The sequence below is a fragment of the Thalassophryne amazonica genome, chromosome 11, assembly GCF_902500255.1.
Source record: "Thalassophryne amazonica chromosome 11, fThaAma1.1, whole genome shotgun sequence".
Classification (NCBI taxonomy): Eukaryota; Metazoa; Chordata; class Actinopteri; order Batrachoidiformes; family Batrachoididae; genus Thalassophryne; species Thalassophryne amazonica.
This window is the reverse complement of record NC_047113.1, coordinates 71,298,515-71,321,788: the sequence shown is the minus strand read 5'-3', so window position 1 is coordinate 71,321,788 and position 23,274 is coordinate 71,298,515. Positions and strand designations below refer to the sequence as shown.

At 44.1% G+C, this 23,274-nt stretch overlaps 1 protein-coding gene across 3 annotated transcripts; it reads right to left on the bottom strand.

The window, feature by feature from the left end:
- Nucleotides 1-449: 449 nt before the first annotated feature.
- Nucleotides 450-22,549, bottom strand: asb5a (ankyrin repeat and SOCS box containing 5a). 3 transcript variants are annotated; one of them, XM_034182133.1, is made up of 7 exons: nt 22,288-22,549; nt 16,872-16,951; nt 15,003-15,110; nt 14,635-14,785; nt 6,258-6,392; nt 3,967-4,158; nt 450-1,072 (listed from the first exon to the last, which is right to left on the bottom strand). In XM_034182133.1, exons 1-7 carry the CDS (start codon nt 22,484-22,486, stop codon nt 945-947), a joined length of 993 nt encoding a protein of 330 aa, XP_034038024.1. In that variant the 5' UTR covers nt 22,487-22,549; the 3' UTR covers nt 450-944. The 3 variants fall into 3 exon arrangements, with proteins under 3 accessions (XP_034038024.1, XP_034038026.1, XP_034038025.1); XM_034182135.1 differs by lacking the exon at nt 22,288-22,549 and adding an exon at nt 21,447-21,766; XM_034182134.1 differs by lacking the exon at nt 6,258-6,392.
- Between the last annotated feature and the right edge of the window lie 725 nt (nt 22,550-23,274).

Sequence of the window (23,274 nt, the reverse complement as noted above, 5' to 3'; positions counted from 1 at the left end):
TATGATGATTATTAGTTATTTATTTTGGCTGTATGTTGCAAAAACAGTTTTTAGAAAAACTAAGTCACCTCTTTGTTAAAATGCTTCACCTCAGTCACGATGCGGTATTTTATCATTTTAAAAACATACTGTTGACATATTATCTTGCCGAAAGCACATATAATACAACACCTTTAGGTTTTATTCTAATAAAGTTTGTTGCTCATGTTTTCCAAAATTTAGCATCAAGTTAAGGATCATCCAGCTCTCAGCTCTGTTTTCTTTCTCCTGTCCTGACTTCAGATAGAGTTTCTGAATTTTTCATTAACACATCGCCTCCACGTTGATATCGACCTGCAAACTGGCGCCTAGCTGCACCTTTTCTCTTTCGTTCTTCTACGGCTGACATCTTGATATAACACCATTCACTAATCCCACATATATATTTCAAAAGCCAACATATAATGGAATGCCCCAGGTCTCAAAACATTTATTATTTGTGTTAGTGTGCAATGCATTCAATGTCATAGTGCAAAACAATAAATATACATTCACATAGAGTTTATTGTGCATTTATTTTACATTCAATCTCTGCAAAGTTTTACTGCAATCACCTACTGTTAGCTCATACAGCTGATAAGGCACCATCTAAATACTGCAACCCAAAGTATTATTGTTATATGATATTATGTTTTGCTATTACTTATCGAGAGAAGCTTGCAAGCTCTTCATCGCCACCCTGCTTTTCCAATCATCCAGGTCCAGATGTTCACCCACAGTGAGCTGGTTAAGGCCACGCGGGTCAATGCTGTCGCAGTGGCTGTGTGTGTGACGAACTTCATTTAATTGCTTTTGCAGTTGCCTGTAGTGGAAGCTCAGATGAAATGAAGAGTTTATAGATTCAATGCATCAAACGCTTCTTTCCAAAAGTCCCTTTAAGGCAGATAGTTTAGCTTTTGTGCTCGTCATTGGTACTGGAGGTACCTCCTGAGCATTCTGGGTAAAGGAAGATGGCAAAGGAGGTGGAGTCTGTCACGACCAACACAGTTCCTGATGCACTGACGACACAGTTGGCTCAGTAGTCGTGGCGTAGCTACAAACAAACAAACAAACAAAAATTAACAAATTCTATAATTGATTCCAAAGTCCATGCATTGAAGGAGAACTCTGGACTTTTTCAGCCTGGCCTCTATAGTGAGATGTTTGGGTTCAACTTTTCCCTCTGGACAAAAACAGTAACAGTCAGTCCAGTATTGATATAGAACACTAATACCTTCACAGGCTACACTGCTACACACTTAGCATAAGCAGAAGAACGAGCCACTAATTGATAATCGACTTGCATGGACTTTGTGCAAAGCAGAGTTGAATGCTGAAGTAATTAGCTGCCTGTGCAATTGGTCATTTTCCATTTACTGAGGTAAGCGTGTGCACGTTTGCCTCCATTCTACGCTTCTCACAATGTTTTTGTCTCTTCAGTGGTGACAAGAAATGGTTTTACTGTGATGTTTGTAGCTTGCTCAGTAAGCAAGCTCAAGACACCGTTGGTGTTCTACGTCAATCATCATTTCATCCTGAATTGAACGCTACAGTGCATTCAGAAAGTATTCACAGCAATTCACTTTTTCCACATTTTATGTTGCAGCCTTATTCAAAAATGGATGAAATTAATTTTTTCACTGAAATTCTACATATAGTACCCCATAATGACTGTGATTTAAAAAAGGTTGTTTCAGTGGAAACAGGAAACGTGGTAAATTCAGCTGATTGGACATGATTTTGAAAGGCATACACGTTACATATAAGGTCCCACAGTTGACAGTGCATGTCAGAGCACAAACCAAGCATGAAGTCAAAGGAATTGTCTGTAGACCTCCGAGACAGGATTGTCTCGAGGCACAAATCTGAATAAGGGCACAGAAACCTTTCTGCTGCTTTGAAGGTCCCAGTGGGCACAGTGGCCTCCATCATCCATAAATGAAGAAGTTCAGCTCCACCAGGACTCTTCCTAGAGCTAACCTTAGTGATTGGGGGAGAAGGGCCTTAGTCAGGGAGGTGACCAAGAACCCGATGGTCACTCTGGCAGAGCTCCGGCATTCCTTTGTGGATAGAGGAGAACCTTCCAGAAGGACAATCATCTCTGCAGCAATCCACCAATCAGGCCTGTATGGTAGAGTTGCCAGACAGAAGCCACTCCTTAGTAAAAGACACATGCAGCCCACCTGGAGTTTGCCAAAAGGCACCTAAAGGACTCTCAGACCATGAGAAACAAAATTCTCTGGTCTGATGAGACAAAGATTGAACTCTTTGGTGTGAATTCCAGGCGTCATGTTTGGAGGAAACCAGGCACCATCCCTACAGTGAGGCATGATGGTGGCAGCATTATGCTGTGGGGATGTTTTTCAGCAGCACAAACTGGGAGACTCATCAGGATTGAGGGAAAGATGAATGCAGCAATGTACAGAGACATCCTGGATGAAAACCTGCTCCAGAGCGCTCTTGACCTCAGACTGGGGCGATGGTTCATCTTTCAGCAGGGCAATGACCCTAAGCACACAGCCAAGATATCAAGGAGTGGCTTCAGGACAACTCTGTGAATGTCCTTGAGTGGCCCAGCCAGAGCCCAGACCTGAATCCTATTGAACAACTCTGGAGAGATCTGAAAATGGCTGTGCACCAACGCTCCCGTCCAACGTGACGGAGCTTGAGAGGTGCTGCAAAGAGGAATTTTACAAAACTGCCCAAAGGTAGGTGCGCCAAGCTTAAGGCATCATATTCCAGAAGACTGGAGGCTGTAATTGCTGCCAAAGATGCATCAACAAAGTACTGAGAAAGGCTGTGAATACTTATGTACATGTGATTTCTTAGTTTTTTTATTTTTAATATATTTGTAAAAATTCAAAAAAACATTTTTTTTTCATGTTGTTATTATGGGGTGTTGTGAGCAGAATTTTGAGGGAAAAATGAATTTACTCCATTTTGGAATAAGGCTGTAACATAAGACAGTGTGGAAAAAGTGAAGCACTGTGAATACTTTCTGGATGCACTGTAAATAATCTAAAACAGGGCCTAGGTTGAGAAATTCCAGCATTCCCCATTTCAAACATATACAACCTTAAATAGGCTATGATCATTCATTGTGACACATTGTAGTATTTTTAATTTTCTTTCCTTGCTCCTTTCATTTATGGCGAAACTGTTTGCAGAATGATGATTTCCATGGAAATGATTGCACTACATTCAACTTTTAACTTTAATCCACATATGTAAAAAAACAAACACACAATTATAGCACAACATATAAAGGGGGTATAAACAATATTCTGGTTCATTCTTTTTAGGATCCACCTCAAAATTGTCCCAGTATTTTAAACAAGTGTTGTTTGTCCTATGTATCAATATTTAATAATACAAACCCAAATCAGCACAACAAACACATAAAACAAAAAGCACAGTGATCCTTACATTTACTTTAATTTCTATTTCATTGCAGACAGTCTAATTTCACTGTTTGGTAATCAACTTCATTTGTTAATATACACTTATGCATTTATGGTCTGCAACTCATTAAAAAAACAAAAAACAAAGACTGGGTCAGTTCATTCAAAATATAACGTTTAAATCATCAGCCAGTTTTCTTGAGACACACCAGACTAACCAAACTCGCCAAAGTCAAACTCTTGAGGGAAGCCACCAAGACAACCACGACAGCTCTGAAAGAATCATCGGCTTCTTTTTTGGAACATATTGCAGGCTTTAAATGCAGGAATGTGTATATATATTAACAAATGAAATTAAGGTAATCACACAAATCATGAGATAGCTTTGGTTCACACTGTCTGCAGTGACACTGTGAGGTTTTTAATTTGCCTATTGTCCCAACTCTTTGTGATTTGAGCTTATAAGTTACAAAATAAGTGGCTCCAAAAATATCACTAACAAGCTGTAGTTGCTTAAAAAAAAAAAAATTCTAATTGTAATTCGTACCTTCGTAGAGTAGTAAGAAAGCCTCTGTTATACTGCTGGGAGGAGCCACATCCACTGGCCTCTGCAGCTCCATGTTCCTGGCATTAATGTCTGCACCGAAGTCCAGCAGCAGCTTCACCACGGCTGTGCAGTCTTTCTCTGCAGCTGCATGTAAGGGCGACTCCAGAGATTTACCTTTCTGTACATTTGCACCTGAACAGGGGACAGTTTGATATTAATTATTGACGCTCTCTGGTCAGCATCAGTAAAAAAAAAAAAAAAAAAAACCTGCAGCTTGTTCTTTGGTGTTTTAAGTGATTTGTTGCACATCCTGCAGTTTGCTGCTCATGAGGTCTGACCAGGGATGCCCCCCCCACCACCCACCATCCAAAAAAGAAATGATGCAAAGAAAAAAATACGTATATGAAGAAAAGAGAAATAAATAATAAATAAATAATAAGTGACAATATAACACTGTCATTCCATGAATGAGCAGAATCCACTCAGCGGATTGCCCAGTTGCAATGAATCAGACCCCCTAACAACAAAAATTTCTGGATCCATCCCTGGATCTAACCTGCAGAAATCAACAAATTACTTCAGTTTGATTGTCTCCTTTACTTCAAAATATAGTGATTTTCAAAAATAATAGATTTTCTGTGGGCCAGCAGTTTAAATACATCAAGATAACTGCCTCTTTAAAGATACAGTATGTAGGTTTTAGGTGTTTTTATTAGCAGAAATGGAATATAACTTAACAATGTGATCAAGCTGTTGTTTAGTGTTTAATTACTTTCAGTAGCTAATCAGTGTGTTTCAATAAGCTCAGAATCCATTCCTCATATCTATATGAGAGCAGGCCCCCTCATGGAGGCCGCCATGTTGCACCGCCATGTTTATTGAGTAGCCCGAAAGAGATATACTTACTCCATTTTTTGCATTTTGCAGCCCGGCCAGAAAACTGAACAAAAAAAAAAAAAAAAAACATAAAAGAAAAAAACAAGAGGAATGAGTGGTTGCATCCCTATATTCTGTCTACTGGTTGGTAGCACAGGCTAACAAGTTTGAGAATCCTCATTTTTTGTGACATGGAGGATCATACATGTTCCTTATCACAAGAGAAGGTAAGAAAGAACTAATCCCCGTCACCAAAGACACAAAAATGTGAAGGGGAACAAAATTATTACTGCTGATGGAATAATACAATGTACATCCTTATCACTAGATGGCACTAAATCCTACACACTGTAGCTTTAGACATGATTGAACATTTGAGAAGATTTTAATGGAATTACTTTTAAAATCTTCTGAATGACTAATTGCCATAATTAGAGGGAATTGGGGGAATTCATAGCTGTAATTTAAAAGCCTATCTTATTGCGTTTTGGGGGGAATCTAGTTAAAGAGTCATTGATCTTGGTGTATGCAAACAGGTAACAACTAAAAATCTGAGTAAAAAGTGAATTAAACATATCTTTTAATGGTTTTTAAATAACTTTATGGGTGATTCTTTAACTACGGGCACTATTGGCCTTGTAAATGTAATTTCCACCACACCATTGCCTTACAATATAAAGTGCCTTGGGGCAACTGTTTGTTGTGATTTGGCGCTATATACATGTGCTCTGATGTCACTGTTTATCTCCATAGAAACTACCCAAACAATCTTTCATACAAACTGTTTAAAGGGACATTACAGTGTTGGAAATTACGGCAATAGTGTGGGACAACTACATTTTGCTTAAAAAAATCACAACAGTTGTATGACATTGAATACCCCAATTATGTTTTGATTATTTTACTGATATTTTATTCAGAGATATTTTAAAACATTAGAAAAAAACGTTTCTTTACCATTCATTTTTATCATTGAAGATCAAAAGTCTGGGTGTGGGACAAGCACAGAACGGCAATATTTGCATATAATGATGCTGAAAAAAGGTGAAAAAGTCATCATAGACTACTAGAACAAATTTCTTAACACTTTCATTGTAAAGATAACTATAGAAGTGTGAAATTTCCCCTTTTTTCTGTTTTTCATACAATATGATCAAAGGACATAATAAGTGCCCGTAGTCTAAGAATCACCCTTATATTGAAAATAATAGACATACATACTGTTGGATGTAATGGAATATGTGCAGTCGTGGAAAAGTGAGTTCGAAGGTTCTTCATCAGGGTGTGTGTGTGTGTGTGTGTGTGTGTAAACGTGATATTTCAGCAGTATGGGTGCAGGGTGTTTTGTGTTAATGTGCCTGCGTAAACATGTCCGTATGGAGATGTAAGAATCGACGCTGTGCGGCGAGCCTGACCTTCCCTCAGGAGCTTTCTGGCACACTCCAGCTCTTGGCAGACACAGGCCGTATAGAGCGCTGTGCCCAGGTGAGGAATGTCCGTGTCCACATCTGCCCCCCAAGTCACCAGAGCTTCCACGCAGCCGTAATGACCTGCACGTAATGGGGCATGAAGACAGTAATCACTAAGTGACAAAGCGACACATTTCTCTAAGCTGTCTACTCGGGTCATGCTGGGATTTTTAAAAGCACTTATTCACAGCGGAGGTGAGTGAGAAAGTGCTTTACGGCACAACAAAGGACACAAATATAGATCAGGATCAAGTGAAGGTTTGGAAACATTACTCAGAGGTAAAGATGGGGCAGATTTTCTGCTTTAAAAAAATGTGCTGCTGGCTGAAAGTGAGGAAGGAGCTATTTTGTAGCAAATATGTTTCCTGGCACATTTCCTGGCTGATTCATCTATCCAGATTTTTCCATTTATCTGTGAGTCAGAAGCAATTTAATGTATCATTTTGCTATATTTTGAGTTGAACATTAATAAAAAGGAGCATTCGACATAGAAGGGCAAATTTCCCTCAATGTTCCTGGGGGCCTTTTGGCTGATCTGACAAAGGGATTTGAGCAGAAATCTCAGATTTGAATGGTAGTTATGCATGCTTTTTTGCTCTAATTATATTTGCGTTGGTTATTTTGTCGATGTTGATACCTTTGCTGTAGAACAAAAGTCCAGGTCAGGGTCCTGGTGCTTCATGTCTTACAGTATCGTTGTGAGACTTTGACACTAACCAGTGTCCGAAGGCGACAGCCAACATGTCTTTGGTACCAGTGTCACCGACCGAATGGTCCCCTCTAAAAATCGGTTGGACCTGCCTTCACTGCGTCTTCACTACACACGTCATTTCAGAGCGTCAGCAGCAATTCACCGATTATTGCCTCGTTTCTGCTTAAAACTGCACTCCTGTCATCATCTATCTCAGCGACAGATATCTAAAGCTTTTGTACAATCATTTGCACATAAATTCAGCATTATTTCATAGTAAAAGACAGGGGAGCGATCAGAGCATCACAGCAGCACGTCTGAGTCTGACTCCTGACTCTCTACACCCAAAGCAATCAAAGGGAGTAATGTGATTATTAGCCATCAGATAACAAATTAAAACCTCTTAAATCATTCTAAAGTCAGTTTTAAGCAGAAACGAGGCGATAATCAGCGAGTCGCAACTGACACCCCAAAATGACGTAGGCACTGTGATCGGTTTCCCCTCTTTTATGATGAAATAATGCTGAATTTATGTGGAAATGATTGTTGTACAAAAGCTTCAGATATCTGTCGCTGAGATAGATGATGATTGGAGTGCAGTTTTAAACAGAAACGAGGTGATAATCAGCTGACGCTCCGAAATGATGCATGCGCAATGAAGGCAGGGCAGACCGTTTTTAGGGGGGACTGTTCGGTCAGCGACACCGGGTTTTTTGGAGGACCCTCAGGTTACCATGGAAATGACTTTGTGTCAAATGGAAAGTTACTCAAACACTCAGATCAGGCGTTATCACTTTAATTGTGACAGAATTGTTGGGAAAGTGTAGTGACACGGACCCACAACAGGGGGCGCAAATGAACGGTCAATAGATGAGCCAAAATATAACAATTTAATGTGAATGTGCACAACGAACATACAGACAATCACAGAATATCATAACAGTCAATACACAGAGGTGACGTGTGGGCAGGCTCGAGGATAGAAGACGTCTGTCCTGAGAAGAGCCGGAACCACACGATTTCCGCCGCCCCAGAACCTGGTGAATACTGGAGCCGCCAAGTCCCGAATACCCAGGTGATCACCGTCCCCGACTGTCGGATCTGGTACTGCTGGCGAAGAACAAAGACAGTCAAGTGTGGGTGTGTGTACACCCAGTAACAACAACGGTGGGAATGCCACCTCCACCTCTCACTCAACACGTTGCAGTGGTCTCAGAGGAAAAGGAGCGCCGTCATGCACAGCCTCCACCAAAACGACCGGTTCTCCTGCAAACACTCACAATCACAGATTTATAAATCTCAAAAAAAGGCTGAGAGTAGTACCTCCTATGAAGTATGATATCTCGGCAACGAGGTGGAGATGACGTCTGGTCTTTATGGAGTGAGATGATGTTGAGTAGATGGGAGACAGCTGTCAAGAGGTAATGAGCGACAGCTGTCACCCCCGGCTGTGTCCATGGCGGCAGCGCCCTCTCATGCGTGAAGCCCGCACTTCAGGCAGGGCGCCCTCTGGTGGTGGGCCAGCAGTACCTCCTCTTCTGGCGGCCCACACAACAGGACCCCCCCCTCAACGGGCGCCTCCTGGCGCCCGACCAGGTTTGTCGGGGTGTCGGCGGTAGAAGTCGGCCAGGAGGGCTGGATCCAGGATGAAGCTCCTCTTCACCCAGGAGCGTTCTTCGGGTCCATACCCCTCCCAGTCCACCAAGTACTGGAACCCCTGACCCATCTGACGGACGTCCAGGAGCCGGCGCACCGTCCAAGCCGGCTCCCCGTCGATGATCCGAGCAGGAGGCGGCACCGGTCCGGGAGCACAGAGGGGTGAGGTGTGGTGAGGTTTGATGCGGGACACGTGGAAAACCGGACGGATCCACAGTGAAGCCGGGAGTTGGAGCTTCACTGCGGCAGGACTGAGGACTTTGAGGATCCTGAAGGGGCCAATGTACCTGTCCTGAAGTTTTGGGGAGTCCACCTGGAGGGGATGTCCTTCGTGGAAAGCCACACCTCCTGCCCGGGCTGGTAAGCAGGGGCCGGGGATCGCCGGCGGTCTGCATGGGTCTTCGCCCTCATCCGGGCCTTCAACAAGGCAGAACGGGCGGAGCGCCACACCCGACGGCACTTCCGCAGGTGGGCCTGGACCGAGGGCACACCGACCTCTCCCTCCACCACGGGAAACAACGGGGGCTGATACCCCAAACACACCTCAAATGGGGAGAGGCCGGTGGCAGAAGACACCTGGCTGTTATGCGCATACTCGATCCAGGCCAGATGGTTACTCCAGGCCGTCGGGTGCGCGGATGTGACGCAGCGGAGGGTCTGTTCCAAGTCCTGGTTGGCCCGCTCTGCCTGTCCGTTCGTCTGTGGATGGTACCCGGACGAGAGGCTCACGGTGGCCCCCAGTTCCCTGCAGAAGCTCCTCCAGACGTGTGAGGAGAACTGGGGACCACGATCAGAGACGATGTCGGAGGGTATCCCATGCAGACGGACGACGTGGTGGACCAGGAGGTCTGCTGTCTCCTGGGCTGTTGGGAGCTTCGGGAGGGCCACGAAGTGGGCCGCCTTGGAGAATTGGTCCACTATCGTGAAGATGGTGGTGTTGCCCTGGGACGGCGGGAGGCCCGTGATGAAATCCAGGCCGATGTGGGACCAGGGGCGATGAGGCACCGGCAGCGGCTGGAGGAGTCCTTGGGCCTTCTTATGTACTGCCTTGCCCCTGGCACAGGTGGTGCAGGCCTGGATATATTCCCGGACGTTGGCCTCCATAGACGCCCACCAGAAGCGCTGCCGGACAACTGCCACGGTCCTTCGCACCCCTGGATGACAGGAGAGCTTGGAACCGTGACAGAAGTCCAAGACTGCAGCTCTGGCCTCTGGTGGGACGTACTGACGGTTCTTCGGACCGGTTCCAGGGTCCGGGCTCCGTGCCAGGGCCTCCCGGACGGTCTTCTCCACGTCCCAGGTGAGGATGGCCACGATAGTGGACTCCGGAATGATGGGCTCCGGTGGATCCGACAGCTCTGTTTTGACTTCGTCTTCGTGTACCCGGGACAAGGCATCCGATCTCTGGTTCTTGGTCCCGGGGCGATAGGTGATCCGGAAGTCGAAACGCCCGAAGAACAGTGACCAGCGGGCTTGCCTGGGGTTCAGCCGCTTGGCGGTCCTGATATACTCCAGGTTCTGATGGTCAGTGAAAACCGTGAATGGCACAGACGCTCCCTCCAACAGGTGTCTCGACTCCTCAAGAGCCTCTTTCACCGCAAGGAGTTCTCGATTGCCGACGTCATAGTTCCGTTCAGCCGGGGTCAACCTGCGGGAAAAGTAGGCACACGGGTGAAGAACCTTATCGGTCTCTCCGCTCTGGGACAGCACGGCTCCTATCCCTGAGTCAGAGGCGTCCACTTCAACCATGAACTGGTGGCTAGGGTCGGGCTGCACCAAAACTGGCGCAGTAGAGAACCGTCGTTTCAACTCCTTGAACGCGGCTTCGCACCGATCCGACCAGGTGAAGGGGACTTTTGGAGAGGTCAGGGCTGTCAGGGGGCTAACTACCTGACTGTAGCCCTTAATGAACCTCCTATAGAAATTAGCAAAGCCGAGGAACTGTTGCAGCTTCCTACGGCTTGTTGGTTGGGGCCAATCTCTCACCGCCGCAACCTTGGCCGGATCAGGGGCGACGGAGTTGGAGGAGATTATAAACCCCAGGAAGGACAAAGACGCGCGGTGAAACTCGCACTTCACAAACAGTCGGTTCTCTAACAACTGCTGCAGGACCTGACGTACATGCTGGACATGGGTCTCAGGATCCGGAGAAAAGATGAGAATATCGTCCAGATATACGAAGACGAATCGGTGCAGGAAGTCCCACAAGACGTCGTTAACCAAGGCTTGGAACGTCGCGGGGGAGTTGGTGAGGCCGAACGGCATGACCAGGTAACGGGGTGTTAAATGCCGTCTTCCATTCGTCTCCCTTCCGGATCCGAACCAGGTGATACGCATTCCTAAGATCCAGCTTAGTAAAGATTTTGGCTCCATGCAGGGGGGTGAACACGGAATCTAACAATGGCAACGGGTATCGGTTGCGAACCGTAATCTCATTCAGCCCCCTGTAATCAATACATGGACGAAGTCCGCCATCTTTCTTGCCCACAAAAAAGAAACCTGCCCCCATCGGGGAGGTGGAGTTCCGGATCAGCCCGGCAGCTAATGAGTCCCGGATGTAGGTCTCCATTGATTCGCGCTCAGGTCGTGAGAGGTTGTACAGCCTGCTGGATGGGAACTCAGCGCCTGGAAACAAATCAATGGCACAATCGTACGGACGGTGCGGGGGAAGGGTGAGTGCCAGATCCTTGCTGAAGACGTCAGCAAGATCGTGGTACTCAACAGGCACTGCCGTCAGATTGGGAGGGACTTTGACCTCCTCCTTAGCCTGTGAACCGGGAGGAACCGAGGATCCTAAACACCCCCGATGGCAGGTTTCGCTCCACTGAACCACCACCCCAGACGGCCAATCAATCCGGGGATTGTGCTTCAACATCCATGGGATGCCCAAAATCACACGGGAGGTAGAAGGAGTCACAAAAAACTCAATCTCCTCCCGATGGTTTCCAGACACTACCAGAGTTACTGGTTGTGTCTTGTGTGTGAGTAAAGGGAGGAGGGTGCCATCTAGTGCCCGCACCTGCAATGGCGAAGGAAGCGCCACCAGAGGGAGCCCTACCTCCCTTGCCCATCTGCTGTCTAGCAGATTCCCTTCTGACCCTGTGTCCACCAGTGCTCGGGCTTGAAGAGTTAAATCCCCGCTCAGGATTGTGACTGGGAGTCGTGTGGCAATTTATGTGTGTCTCACTTGAATGGTTTGACCCCTCCTTAGCCCAGTCTCTAAGGGCGGTTGTTGTCGTTTTGGCCGTTTGGGGCAGTTTCTCTGTGTGTGCTCAGTTGAGCTGCAGAGAAAACACTCTCCATGGATCAGCCTCCCCATTTTGGCCCTGTGCGTTTCCGTAACAACGTCAGCAGGGGGAGCTGTTGCCCCACAAAGCGCTGCGGCTGTGGAGCGTGGGGAGGGCGGCGCCTTATCGAACCCGGAAGGGAGAGGGGCGGTGCGTATCCGGTCACGTCCTTCGCTTCGCTCCCGACGGCGTTCCTCCAACCGATTGTCTAACCGTATAACGAGATCGATAAGCCCATCTAAATCCCGCGGTTCCTCCTTAGCTACCAGCTGCTCCTTCAGAACCAACGACAGTCCGTTTACGAAGGCAGCGCGGAGCGCAACGGTATTCCAGCCGGACATCGCAGCTGCGATGCGGAAGTTGACTGCATAAGCGGCTGCGCTCTCGCGTCCCTGTCTCATTGACAGCAGCACAGTTGAAGCGGTCTCTCCTCTGTTAGGGTGATCAAACACTGTTCTGAACTCCCCCACAAACCCAGTGTATGCTGATAACAACCGTGAGTTCTGTTCCCAGAGCGCCGTAGCCCAGGCGCGTGCTTTACCCCGAAGCAGAGCAATCACCTAAGCTATTTTACTAGCGTCTGACGCGTACATGACGGGACGTTGTGCGAAGACGAGCGAACACTGCATAAGAAAGTCCGCGCACGTCTCCACACAACCTCCGTACGGCTCAGGAGGGCTTATGTATGCTTCAGGGGATGGTGGGAGGGGTTGTTGAACCACCACTGGAACGTTTATATCCTGCACAGGGTCGGCAGGAGGACGAGCCGCAGCAGCGCCCTGAGCGCTCGCCGCCATCTGTGCGGAGAGAGCCTCCACCCTGCGGTTCAGGAGGATGTTTTTGCTCAGTCATTTGATCCAACCGAGCTGTAAAGGCGGTGAGAATGTGCTGCAGCTCACCAATCACGTCTCCTGCAGACGCCTGCGCTCCCTGCTCTCCCATTGGTCGTTCAACAGCCGGGTGACACCCCTCGGAGTCCATGACGCTGGCCGAGATATCCTGTTGGGAAAGTGTAGTGACACGGACCCACAACAGGGGGCGCAAATGAACGGTCAATAGATGAGCCAAAATATAACAATTTAATGTTGTGAATGTGCACAACGAACATACAGACAATCACAGAATATTATAACAGTCAATACACAGAGGTGATGTGTGGGCAGGCTCGAGGATAGAAGACGTCTGTCCTGAGAAGAGCCGGAACCACACGATTTCCGCCGCCCCAGAACCTGGTGAATACTGGAGCCGCCAAGTCCCGAATACCCAGGTGATCACCGTCCCCGACTGTCGGATCTGGTACTGCTGGCGAAGAACAAAGACAGTCAAGTGTGGGTGTGTGTACACCCAGTAACAACAACGGTGGGAATGCCACCTCCACCTCTCACTCAACACGTTGCAGTGGTCTCAGAGGAAAAGGAGCGCCGTCATGCACAGCCTCCACCAAAACGACCGGTTCTCCTGCAAACACTCACAATCACAGATTTATAAATCTCAAAAAAAGGCTGAGAGTAGTACCTCCTATGAAGTATGATATCTCGGCAACGAGGTGGAGATGACGTCTGGTCTTTATGGAGTGAGATGATGTTGAGTAGATGGGTGACAGCCGGCAAGAGGTAATGAGCGACAGCTGTCACCCCCGGCTGTGTCCATGGCGGCGGCGCCCTCTCGTGCCTGAAGCCCGCACTTCAGGCAGGGCGCCCTCTGGTGGTGGGCCAGCAGTACCTCCTCTTCTGGCGGCCCACACAACAAGAATGTCAGCGATGGCATTTTGACCATACAGTGCAAAATTTGAAACTTTCTTTAAATATCATTTTAATTTTAAATGTCATTGAACTTAAAAGCATTTTTAAAAAAATGTGAAGCTATAACTCCCGGCTCACCCATGACTGGGTAAATATGTGGACCAAGAGCGAGGCTGATTGACATCCGAACACTGTCAAAATTATCAAGAAAGCTACGGCTAACAGGCTAACTTTGGTTTGTGTGTTTGATTAACACATATTTTTGGGTACTGGGCAGTGTTTTTATAACACGTGGCTTGGGGGGTGGGGTGTATGGGGGGGTATTCATGAACAGCATATTATCTTAGCAACCGTGGAGCTAATACCACAGAGCTATTGATCCCTGCTAATTAATGCTATAGTGCTAAAACAAATACTAAAATTTCACTCAACTGAAATGCTGGAGCCTGGTGGTCTGGTAGTACAATTAACCAAACATCAAGCCATATCATCTTGGATATTTCTCATAAAAAGCTCAAAAAGGACAAACCTCGTCAAGTCTCCAGCAGCTATTAGCTATTAATAACGGTAGCCTAGCAGAGGCTGCTGTTATTAGTGCCATTATTGCATATTTGTTAGAAGCCAAAATATGAATCAAAACCAAAATTCAGTTGAAACAGTGGTGATGATTCAGTGTTCACTCAGTCCGTGTTGGAGTGATCTTCTAATGCGATGCAACAGAACAGAGTATCTGGAGGTTGACGATCCTTAAAAAGTGCCCGAACTGGCCTAGAAACTGACCTCGGGATCAGTACAGGACACTCCTAATTAAGGACTTAAAAGTCACGTACTCAGTCGGGATATTCATGAAGAACGTATTCTAGCCTAATGAAAGTCTCTACTTGCCTCGGGCCAGCGCACAAGTGTAAATGTTCAACCCTGATGTAGAATATTTAGTTAAAATATACCTTTGCTGGTCGCTTCGTGGATCGGTGAGGGATGGTAAACGAGGCTCTGGGGTTTTGCTCCATTTTCCAGAAGTATTTCAGTGCAGGTCACGCTACCCACTGTACAGGCATTGAAGAGAGGGGTGACTCCATCAATAGTAAAGGCATTGACCTGTAAAGGCAGTTTTATTGTTATTTTTAGGCTTTGTTTAACCAAGCAACTTGACTAATAGCAACAGCCTGGGGGAACAGGAGAAGGGGAACAGCAGCTTAATAGCTTAATAGAGCACATTACTCATTCTTGACCCCCACCCAGATTTCCATGGAAATTACATTTGACCTGTACGTTCTAGCAACATTAAGCATGAGTGTGAGAATGTGGGTCTTACATTAGCTCCGGCATCAATGAGAGCTCTGGCACAAGCAACATGGTCTCCAAGACAGGCCTCGTGAAGGGGGGTCACATGGTCTATTGTCAGAACATTCACATTGTGACCCTAAAGACAGAATCAAATGAGCACAGACTGGATTTGTTGGGTGTTATTCAGTCATACGTGACAATGTCTTTGCCAGAACATCAAGAGCCTTTTTTTTTTGGTCTTCTGTCTTGTTATGGTTGTGCAAGTGGTCATGTTTCGACAACAGAGATTAGCGAGCTTGGTAATTAAGGTGCCAAGTCATCTGTCATGGTGTCTTTAAGACATAATACTTTAGCCCCTGATGTGGTTCTAACTTACTTCCTTTTATGATTAGTCGTTCAACAATGAGCAGCTGAAGCAGATGGGAAAAAAAAGTGTGCAAATATGTTAAAATTACATCTTTATTTATCCCCAAACTTGTCTTTATATTGTCTCGTGGTGTGGCAGATATGAAACCATTATGTTCTTCTTCAATAACATTAACCTTAAAACCATGAGACTGACTATACTTATTATAGGATTTTCTTAAAAACATGTGAAATCTGTTGAATTTTTGCAGAAGGCACATGGGAGAATTGAGCCTGGATTAGATTTTTCTTTTGTGTAAATAAAAAAAAAGGGGGGGGGGGGGAGTAAATCATGATCTGTGATGCAACACACAAACCAGCACAGAAACCAATACTGTAAGTCCTTAAGAGTTATTATGGGTATCTTGGTGGTTTGCCTCATGAGTCTCAGTTTATGAGAACTGCCTACTCCATACAGACTCACCATAGAGTGCCATACTCTTTGTAGTTCTTAATGATGGCTGTAAAATAAGTCCAAGACATATTGGAAAGGTTCATGTATCTATCTGCTAAACTGTCTAAAGAAAACTGGTCTTAAACATGATGATGTAATAGAGGCTGCTTTGAGTGTATTGCATTAGTTTGGCTTTGATATTATTTAATTTACTACATATTATGTTAGAGTCATAGAGATTTTCTTTCACTGTGAAGGTAAAAAAGCACCATATTACAAATTCATATTTTTTTTTATTTGATGTAAATGAATAAACTATATGTGTACAATGACTACAGTTTCTGAAATTGCATGTGCTAAATACCCCCGGGGGTAAGGGTTTGTGTGTTCTGAGGATATCAAAATTAGAACTGCACATGTTAAATGAAGTCATAATAGCACACTTATGGACAGTCAAAAGTAATTAAGAAGATATTTTATGTCATATATATGTGTGTGTGTGTTAAAGTTGTATTTTTCCAAAGGGAGAAAAAAAGTCTATTCATTTGGGGGTCTGTGCATGTACATGCATTTGTTCATGGGGCATAATTTGATTTAGTTGAAAATTCAACACTTGCATCAAATGTAACATATGTAACATATAAAAACACAACACATTAAACAGGTATGTGTAAAATTTTGGGGATAACACAAAAAGTGCAAGATTCTTTTTTGTTGTTGTTTTGATCCTCAGTTTAAAAAAATCACATAAAATGCCTACAACTGAATAAGATAATTGAAACTATTAAAACTACAAACCCATTAAAATATTGTCATAGAAAACACATAGAAATAACAGAATCTATAACATGAGTTTGAACAACTTTCTTTAAAAAGTTGGTTGCCACTGAAGTACACTACAGCACTGTCTACTATCATAATCAGTGCAAGACAGATAATTGAGAGATAAATACATATTGGGTGTTTGTTGTAGCCTTGAGGGGACTCATATTGTGATTTGGCGCTGTATAAATAAATTGAATGCCAGGGTTGCGTGCTGAGGGATGATGGGGATGCAGACGGATACAAGCAGGATCCCAGTGATTGTGTTCTATTTACCTGTGAAATGAGGTTCTTTAGAGCCAGAAGGCGACCCTGACTGGCAGCATCATGGAGTGGTGAGCGGTCTGCCCACGATCCTGCAGCAACAGTATCAATTCAATACTTTACTCTTTTTATGTGGAGTACTTTTCATCTCATGCTCTTTTCCAAACACATTCTTTAAGTCGAGCACGTACCGCTTACATAGAGCGCAAACCTCTGCCAACATTAATTTCCAGTTCCACAAATTTTTACCTTGGGAAAAAATTTCAAGGTCAACTTCCTGCTAGAAGAGGCTTTTCATAAGATAAATAATATACAAAATAAAGGGGCTTTTCAATGTTAAAATCAAATATCCGCTAAATCTGCAACACATATCAGATGCGGATCAAACTTAGTCTACGCCATAGAAAGTGTCAGTTTGCACCTCATTGTCACAAATAAGAGTGATTGAGGCACTTCTGATTGAGATATAATGCAAACTATACACCAAATGGGCTTTTCAATATTAAATTCAAATACCCACAAAATCCATAATCCAGATCAGATCTGGATCAAACTTTGTCAGGCCATACAGGATACCATCCTATATAACGCTGTCAAATATAAAATAATTTGATCCTTTTTTACAGAGTTATTAACTTTTGAAAATTTGTTCAATGTTAAAAATTGAGATTTTTCCAATTTTCCAAGATTTGTCCTGACTTTGACCTTTGACCTATGACCTTGAAAATTGAAACAGTTCTTGCCTATCAGGACATGAATCATCAGTAAACATTTCTTAATGATATATGAAAAATTGTGGGCTCCAGGCTGTTCACAAACAGACAAACAAACAAACAGGGGCAAAAACTTCGTTGGTGGAGGTAATAATTGCAACAACAGTACAAGCTTTAGCCTCCACCTTAAGAAACACTGTGAGAATATGTTCAGTTCTTTGTTCACACAAGAACAAATTTGAGATGCTGGAATAACAGACAGTATCCAGCTTACAGCACCCAGAGAACTGGTGTGACACAATGAAATACGTGGTCTGTCCATAAATTAACGGCCCTTTTTATTTTATTTTTTTAAATTATATGGATTTCATTCATATGTTTTTACGTCAGACATGCTTGAACCCTCGTGCGCATGCGTGAGTTTTTCCACGCCTGTCGGTGACATCATTCGCCTGTGAGCATGCCTTGTGGAAGGAGTGGTCCCGCCCCCTCGTCGGATTTTCATTGTCTGGAAATGGCGGAATGAAAAGGACTTTTTTTCCATCAGAATTTTTTCAGAAGCTATTAGAGACTGGCACCTAGAAACCATTCGAAAAACTTATCTGGCTTTCAGTGAAAATTTTCCGGGCTTCACAGAGAATAAGGACTGTAACTACAGCTTTAAGGACCCCTTTAAGGACGGTTGGTGCACCGCGCTGCGAGCTGCGATGATGCGGCACAAACCACTGGATCATTTCTAAGCTGATGGCTCTGTGGATACGAGACCGTCGTGTGCTCTTTCTCTGGTTATCACAAGAGCTGGACATCAGCCATTTTCCGTCAGATTTCACTTTTAACAAGAGATTTTGTCATGGAAAGCCGCGCGGAGGCTTCGCGCGTCACGACCTATTCGCTGATGAGGCGAGACAAAGGAACACCTCCGTTTCGGAGTGTTAGAGGACAAGTTGGGACATGTCTATCTCGGCTTTCAGTGCTTACCAGTCGAGTGAGTATAAAAGAACTTGTGGAGAGCTGGACATGTCCCAACCCCGACCGTCCTTAAAGGGGTCCTTAAAGCTGTAGTTAAAGTCCTTATTCTCTGTGAAGCCCGTAAAATTTTCACTGAAAGCCAGATAAATTTTTCGAATGGTTTCTAGGTGCCAGTCTCTAACAGCTTCTGAAAAAATTCTGATGGAAAAAAGTCCTTTTCATTCCGCCATTTCCAGACAATGAAAATCCAACGAGGGGGCGGGACCACTCCTTCCACAAGGCGTGCTCACAGGCGAATGACGTCACCGACAGGCGTGGAAAAACTCACGCATGCGCACGAGGGTTCAAGCATGTCTGACGTAAAAACATATGAATGAAATCCATATAGTTTTTGAAAAAAATATAAAGGTACGATACTTTATGGACAGACCTCGTACACTTGTTACTTCATAATATTAACCTAACCTTTAATTATTACGTGTACTGATTGGCAACCCTGTATTTTATGTGTAGTTTTTAAAATATCACCAGAAATAAATGCAAATGATTAAATTTTGTGTGACAGAGAGGCACGGTTATTGGCACCCTTTGATGAATTTATAGTAAGTCATCACTTTTACAGTCATATTCAGTCACTTGGAAATGTTTATGTATCTGTTTTTTGATTAATTTGAATGGCCAAGAACATTTTACAGACAGCAACTGGGCAGGGCCCCAGACCCTTCCATCTCTCCTTGTTGGTACTCTGGAGAAATTACAACTCCCAAGTGGTTTTGGAATGCCTCAGTATCACCAAGGAGGATCTGTAGACCCACCCACCCTTTCCCCAGCCAGGCTCCCGTCCTGGACACCACCATGGACTCCCAGAATTTCCTTTATATTTCTATCATCAAGTGTGTCGGTAGTATGGCCCAAGCAGAGGGTCACCCCTCTGAGCCTGGTCTGCTTGAGGTTTCTTCCTCAAATTGTGTGTGTGTGTGTGTGTGTGTGTGTGTGTGTGTGTGTGTGTGTGTGTGTGTGTGTGTGTGTGTGTGTGTGTGTGTGTATATACAGTGAGGAAAATAGGTATTTGAACACCCTGCAGTTTTGCAAGTTCTCCCACTTAGAAATCATGGAGGGGTCTGAAATTTTCATCTTAGGTGCACGTCCAATGTGAGAGACATAATCTAAAACAAACAAACAAAAAAAATATCTGGAAATCACAATGTATGATTTTTTAATAATTTATTTGTATGTTACTGCTGCAAATAAGTATTTGACCCCCTGCCAACCAGCAAGAATTCTGGCTCACACAGACCTGTTAATTTTTCTTAAGAAGCCCTCTTATTCAGCACTCTTTACCTGTATTAATTGCACCTGTTTGAACTTGTTACCTGTATAAATGACACCTGCTCACACACTCAATCAATCACACTCCAACCTGTCCACCATAGCCAAGACCAAAGAGCTGTCTAAGGACACCAGGGACAAAACTGTAGATCTGCAAAAGGCTGGGATGGACTACAGGACAACAGGCAAGCAGCTTAGTAGAAGACAACTGTTATGATTATTTATTAGAAAGTGGAAGAAACACGAGATGACTGTCAATCTCCCTTGGTCTGGGATTCCATGAAAGATCTACAAAGGAGGACCTGGTCAATGACCTGAAGAAAGCTGGGACCACAGTCACAAAGATTACATTAGTAACACATGATGCTGTCATGGTTTAAAATCCTGCAGGGCAGCAAGGTCCCCCTGCTCAAGCTAGCACATGTGCAGGCCCGTTTGAAATTCACCAGTGACCATCTGGATGATCCAGAGGAGGCATGGGAGAAGGTCATGCGGTCAGATGAGACCAGAATAGAGCTTTTTGGAATCAACTCCATTTACCATGTTTAGAGGATGAGACAAACCCCAAGAACACCATCCCAACCGTGAAGCATGGGGGGTGGAAACATCATACTCTGGGGGTGCTCCTCTGCAAAGGGGACAGAACGACTGCACCATATTGAAGGGAGGATGGATGGGGTCATGTATTGCAAGATTTTGGCAACCTCCTTCCCTCAGTAAGAGCATTGAAGATGGGTCATGGCTGGGTCTTCCAGCATGACAATGACCCCAAACACACAGCCAGGGCAACTAAGGAGGGGCTCCGTAAGAAGCATTTCAAGGTCCTGGAGTGGCCTGACCAATCTCCAGACCTGAACTCAATAGAAAATCTTTGGAGGGAGCTGAAACTCCAAACCTGAAAGCTCTAGAGAAGATCTGCATGGAGGAGTGGACCAAAATCCCTGCTGCAGTGTGTGCAAACCTGGTGGAAAAACTACAGGAAAAGTTTGACCTCTGTAATTGCAGACAAAGGCTACTGTACCAAATATTAACATTGATTTTCACAGGTGTTCAAATACTTATTTGCAACAGTAACATACAAATAAATTATTAAAAAATCATACATTGTGATTTCCGGATTTTTTTTTTTTTTTTTTTTTTTTTAGATTATGTCTCTCACAGTGGACATGCACCTAAGATGAAAATTTCAGACCCCTCCATGATTTCTAAGTGGGAGAACTTGCAAAATCGCAGGGTGTTCAAATGCTTATTTTCCTCACTGTATATATATATATATATATATATATATATATATATATATATATATATATATATATATATATATATAATTACTATACAACTTTGGTTCATTTGCATTTTTGGAACATTTTAAATTCTGTAATTAAAATGTTGGGGTGCCAATAATTTGAATAAATTAGTTATTTTGAATTTAAAGTGTGCATCATGTAGTGTTGTGTGACTTGCACAGATCGACTTGTGCAGAAAATTCATTGTGCAAACATTATGACAGAGTGGAAAAAAGTAGTTTTTGGATGTAATGATGATTCCATTGGCTGTGGTTGTTTTGTTTAAGCACCTGAGTCGATGTCCAGAATGACAGCGGATGCGTTCCACACAGCTTTGCATTTATCTTCCATTCTACAGCCTGCATATAATCATCAATATGTTTTCTGCTCAACTCATGCAGCTCATATTTAATTGACTGAAACATACATGTAAGGGACCCCATTTAAGACATCAAAGAGATTTTCAAGGTCTAGGATGGCCATATTTACAGGGCCGTGGCTAATACTCTCTGAGCTTTTCTGATTAAGATGCCAGAGAGTGAGTTGACTTTAAATGAGATGCCCCCGTCAACGATGGCCACAGATTATGTCGTCGTCGTCCAGCCGCTCTTTCTCACAGAAACATGCCATCCAACGCTCCGGTGCCTGAGAATGTGGCGTGTTGTGGTTGCGGCCCAAGTGTGACGGAACGTGCCGCATAGCTGGGAATGGAAACTGGGGCAGGGGGTGGTGTGTGTGTGGGGGGTATCATGGCAGTGTTCTATTAATAGAGATAAAGAGCTCTCACTCTGCTTCACCTAAGACTCGAGGTATAATTCAGGATTTATGTTTTGCTCCGAAATAAAAATAGACTGTCATTCCGACCTCCAGTGTTTAAGTGGGAACATGATTAAAGGCCTTTGTAGTTGTTGGATTACTGAATGTTGAGCTCATACATAAACATAGAAGTGATGTGTGTGTGTGTGTGTGTGTGTGTCACTTTAAATCTGGTTTTACACAATGTTTTGTTACTGACACGCCTGAAGTCAAACATATCTTACGTCATATTTTTACCTTATGCTCTAATTTTGCCTTCAACGTGTAAATGAGTTGCATCGTCCGAGGCTTTTCACAGTTTATCTGGTTACTCACTGTGCTGTTGATCGTAATCGTAAAACTCTGCCGATATCCTGGCGGCCTCTTTACGGTTCCCACGGACGATGTAGAAGTAAGTCAGCAAGTTGAGGGAAATCTTGACAAAGAGCTTGAAGCAGAAAAGCGCCAAGATGCTGAGGTAAACATTAGACAACTGGGCCGCGAAGGGCTTGTTGACGAGTTCTGGCTCTGACATTTTCTCCGGCACGTTATACAAGGACTTCAGCTCTGGTCAAAACAGCACAAAGAGGATTTTTTTTTTTTTCTCGGCTGGTGAATGTGCTGGATGGCTGGACAAAAAAATGCACAGCAGCTGCTGCTGAGCCTACAGTAATGAAAGCAATGCTGTTGTACTGTGTGTGAGTTTTGAGGTGGGGGGGGGGGGCGACACAATGTGCAACAACTTTTTCTATGCATTCCAATCTTATGAAGATATTCTGGAGAAATGACAGATCGAACAAGTTTGAAAAAGTGTAAAGTGAGATTTAACACAGCTTTTGAAAAACAAGTTGAAATTGTAAATTCAATTCAGTGTTTAAGTATAAACATATGGATGCAATTTCCCATAAAGTTAAATGGAATGTTTGTTCAAGGGAGGGAGATTTATTATATATATATATATATATATATATATATATATATATATATATATATATATATATATATATATATATATATATATATATATATATATATATATCCTGTGAGAGGGGTATGTGTGTTCCTCAGAGTTTGGGGGCTCTGTACAGTATCTTAGTTGTTCCTACGACTGCAGTCTTCTGGACAGAGACTTTTGTTGTTGTGCATGAATCTGCTGGAGCCGCTTTTCCAATTCAGGGTTTCAGTGCCTAGCGCTCTTTTTGACTTTACCTTCCACATCTGCTCCAGTTGCTCCTTCAGCCCTTTGTACTTCTTGATTTTCTCATGCTCCTTCTTCCTGATGTTCTTGTCAACTGGGATTGCCACATCGATCACAGCAATGGT